General features: G+C 44.5%; 1 protein-coding gene across 1 annotated transcript; it reads right to left on the bottom strand.

Annotated features, from left to right (window-relative positions):
• Positions 1–503: 503 nt before the first annotated feature.
• Positions 504–4,218, bottom strand: LOC127297274 (DET1- and DDB1-associated protein 1). The gene is made up of 4 exons (XM_051327571.2): positions 4,008–4,218; positions 3,446–3,503; positions 1,031–1,092; positions 504–935 (listed from the first exon to the last, which is right to left on the bottom strand). The coding sequence occupies exons 1-4, from the start codon at positions 4,092–4,094 to the stop codon at positions 837–839; spliced, it is 306 nt and encodes a 101-aa protein (XP_051183531.1). The 5' UTR covers positions 4,095–4,218; the 3' UTR covers positions 504–836.
• Positions 4,219–4,455: the final 237 nt, after the last annotated feature.

Here is a 4,455-nt window from a genome sequence, read left to right as displayed (position 1 = left end):
CTACATACCAATGGCGCACCATGTAGAGGTGCGCCACTGCTACTTGCACCATGTAGAGGTGCGCCACTGCTATGGTGCCCCATTGGTATGTTTAGGGGATTAGTCAAACCTTCATCAAATATAGTTGTGGCGCACTACTCACTAGGTGCGCCAATTGTGATAGCTATGGCGCACCATGTATAGGTGCGCCATTGCTATATAGCAGTCTCGTGATGCCGATGCCGTGCACGCTCCGCTGTCTCGTGCGTGCAAATGTCCACCACGTCCAGCCGTCCACGCTCGCCATGAACGACCACGCGGCTCCAATCACAACAGAAAAATGAGACGTCCCTTCCCTCGATCCTTGCCGGTGTCACGAGACAGCGACGCCGTTGAATTGAAACGCGACGCATCACAGCGAATGCTGACAACGAAAGGCGAAGCGCGCGCGTGAGCACGACCACGTACGAATGATTGGGGACGCAATGTAATCTGACACACGAGAGTATAACGCATGCATGAGATTAGATGCAATGATGATGCTGACGACCACCGCCGGCCTGTCAAAAGCCGATGGTTAACCAAATCAATGATTCGCTAAAACAGCACAATTATCCAAACCCAAAGGTATACAACAAGTTGAAGAGCTAGTGTTGTGGGAAGACTGCAGTGGTGCTAAAGCCTCAAAGGCACCGCACCGAGGTGTATATCTACATGCACGCACGCAAAGCTCCTCCTTATAGCATGCTGGAACAGCACCATATCAGGAACACTGAACCAGCATGATACACAGCAGCAGCAGCAGCACAGACCAATGGGATGTAGCAGGGGAGAGGAGAACACCAGGTCTCTCCTATTTAGCTTCTTGTACTTGACTGGCTTCCACCACCGGGGCCCCTGGGCTGCTTGCCGTTCTGCGGGGCGAGATTGTCCACCGCCGCCCTCTTCGGCCTCAGCTACACAGATGAGGACATTGCAATGAGAAAAAAATATCATTGACGGTCTACCTGTCCTTCATTACTACTGATTAAGAAATGTACTGGTAGATCACCTTGTTCTCGGATTTTTGGTAGAAATGCCTCAGCAGGATGTTCCTGGGATCTGTTGTGATTACTGCAGTTCCAGGCGAAAGATTGTCGGCGCTCAGTAAAAGTACCACAAACAAAAAGGTGGTTTCCATACAGCACGAGAAAATGAACTCGGAGAATTTCCAGCCATTCTAGATTTCTAGTGGGAGTGGGTGAGTGCCTCCAAGGAGTATAAATTAATAAAAAGGAGCAGCCACTGGATCTCATCTGCTTTGAACATGCATAACTTAATGCACTCAACAAGATATGCAAAAAACACATAACTAGCAGTTATTGCCAGAAAAAAAATACAAGCATAACTAGCAGTTAGTTTCACCGAATCGGGAGCGGTGAGCTCCTTACTTCAGAAAGTAGTTAATTTCTTTAGAATTTTGTTTCGCAAATGCATCTGCCAGAAGCTTAATTTGCCACAGAAAATTTTCATATGAGAAGGACATGATAAATATTGATGGAAATTGGCAATGAGGAAATAGCTCGATCCCGCAACAAACCAATGCAGGCCAACCTCAACATAAAGCATCTAAGAAGGATATTCAATAAATTTCAGCTACCCAGATTCTGTGGAAAAATCTTAAACTTCTAACTACAGTTCAGGATTAAGTGCCTATCCACAAGATTCTTGTTCTTATGTATTTCTCAGTTTGTCAACAAAAAAATGTTATAAATTGAGTGCTTGGTGGTTCAGTACGTTTTGCTGTTTGGAGATATATCCCTGTCTGCTTTGTTGAAAGTAAAACTATTTCGCTAGTTGATAAGCAGCATGGAATCAAGTTGTCATTCACTACAAGTTGGGCCAAAAACTTCAAAAGCAATCAGGATATTTTTCATTCTAGCCAAGCCTGAGTCAATTAGAACCCAGACAAATGGCATACGCCAACAATGTGCACAAAGGACAAGCAAAGCCTCTGGACCGAAAAACCTAACTAGGTCTGTTGATTCATCATTAGGCAACCACCTGCGCCTTTTAACTCAACCCAAGCAATTCCTGTCAAGGACCTATCACTGAAAGCACACCGTCTCAAAGGGATTTTTCACACAACTCCCCTAACAATTTAGCTTGAAGGGAACCTTGACGCTTGAAGATTCTACATTGAAGGTGTAATTGATATAAGACATCCCTGCTATGTCCTGACTCATTAAGCACTATGTAATTTAACATTGTCTTTATTTTCCTCACGCTACAAGAGAACAGTTAACGCAGAGACTAAGATTAGACATCAGTGCAAAGATCCTACATGAAACTATTAAAGGACCGGCAATCTGTTACATGCCAAACACTGAGATAGTCAAGGAAAAAATCGGCTGCATGTGCATGTTTAATACACTAACATCATCTACACTTGAATATATCACCCAGAAGACATCTCTGGTACCGCAGGAAGAGGTACTCATAGAGACATTTAACTGTTACAAGTACTTCAGTGTTTGCCAGGATGTTACATTATGAGCAACGATGGCCATCTGTGACATGAATCTCAACCCTACTGAAGTAGTACTTGAGATGAATAATGAGTATTACTAGTGGTTTGAACCTTATTCATGTGATGTTAGCCGGTGTGTACAAGTAAAATTAGGGAACATGCTTTTGTAAACTTGAAATGTCTCAACGGAACAGACATCATTCACAATGTGAATTTGTGAAGGCCTAACATTGAGAAAGGCCAGTACCTTGATATTTTCACGAAAAACTGGAGTGGAGTAGTCAAGGAAATATATTCAGCTGCTGCTAGCTCAGGCAAGTATGCAGTTTTAATCTTACACATAGCTAAAATAGGTCCATCTGAGTTACCATCCATAGCTATTAGCTGGTAACGACCACTTATCAGCACTAAGTACGTTCTTTTACAGACCAGGGGTTTGAGTGAAGATGATGGAGGCCACTATTGGTGTAGGATAAGGAGTTCAGTCACTATGGGCAACATTGATAGTTTTTCAATTTTAATCAGTAGATTTTATATTCTCTGGTTTCTGGTAATGGAAATCCCATGGTATCGCCAATACCATTGCCAAACCAATATAATAAAGTAGCCAAATTTAGGAGCATAATGCTTAATCCTATGGTCCTTAGGCAAGCAGAATGAATGCACCCACTTTCTCAACATTATTGAGAACATAATACGGACTCTCATGGCTAAACATAACATCCTCCTGACAGAAGATACCCATCTGGCTTAAATACCACTCAGTTCAGATGAAACAGTTCCTGAGCCCATTTTGCCATGCGGAACACTACTGTCAAGAGAGTTTGACGTAGCGCCAAGGAGCATAAATTCAATTACATGCAGAAGTCTAATGACGGAAACCAGTTAGGCTAAATTTGTAGAAGGGCTAAGCAGTCCAAATACATCGTTTGAATTAATATGGACAGGGATTGTTACCTTGATTAGGAGGTGGATCGGTCCTATGTGCTGCGATGTAAGTGGTCGGTGTGACGCTCTGGCGAGAAACACAAATAATGTAGGTTAGCATTGAACGCTATGTCAACCAAATTCCTGCAACATTATAAGTAATAGCATGGCTTTATATTTTTCCCTGTTTCATTAGCACTGGACCAACTGAATACTGGAGAAACCATACACATAACAATAACCACCAAAACCTAAATCACCCATTGTGCAAAAGTTCCACTGAATATGACCCAAATTATTTGGAAATTGGACTTAAGCGATTATCTACAATATTTTAGCCATGTACCTATGCTTGAAACCTAGCAACGACAGGCAGTACCTATACTGAATTCTAGCAAAGACTCCTCAGGAAGCAGACGCGAATCATCTCCTTTTGGGCACAAATGAACTACAGTACAAGCATCATACGAGACGCATCATACAATCACGGCACCCAAGCACTCTCTAATTCAAGCATACATAGGATATGATACGAGGCAGGAGGCGGGGCGACGCAGCAAGAAATGATGAGAAGGAAGGGGAGCTGACCGACCGAGGGTTGCGCGGAGGGGTCGGCCGGGATGAGCTGGCTGAAGTTCTGCAGGTTGTGGCTCGGCCAGCCTCCCAAGGGGCTTCCCATCGCCGCCGCCGCTGCTGGGTCCTCGCCGTGATCTCCGTGCCGTCACCGACTCCGGCCACGGACCCTGCCCCCTTTTTTTCTCCACAGGTGGTAGCAGAGACAGAGAGCAGTGTGTGCTGTAACTTGTGTCCGACCACGAGAAGTCGTTCATACTTCACCACTTCAGCCCACTCATCTCGGGCCTTCTGCCTAATGGGCCGCGCGAAGCTCCTGGGCCCGTTTGTTTTCTGCAAGAACGACGCCCATTTTGGGCCTCTAGATTTACACCAAAAAATGTCCTCTGAATTTTCGCTTCAATGATACTACCTGCAAAAACTCTAGAAAAAGGCCGATCTCTGGGAAGGGAAGAGACTCGCTCCGT

The sequence above is a fragment of the Lolium perenne genome, chromosome 4, assembly GCF_019359855.2.
Source record: "Lolium perenne isolate Kyuss_39 chromosome 4, Kyuss_2.0, whole genome shotgun sequence".
In the NCBI taxonomy this organism is placed as follows: Eukaryota; Viridiplantae; Streptophyta; class Magnoliopsida; order Poales; family Poaceae; genus Lolium; species Lolium perenne.
The sequence above is the reverse complement of the archived record's forward strand: the minus strand, read 5'-3'. Positions and strand labels throughout refer to the sequence as shown.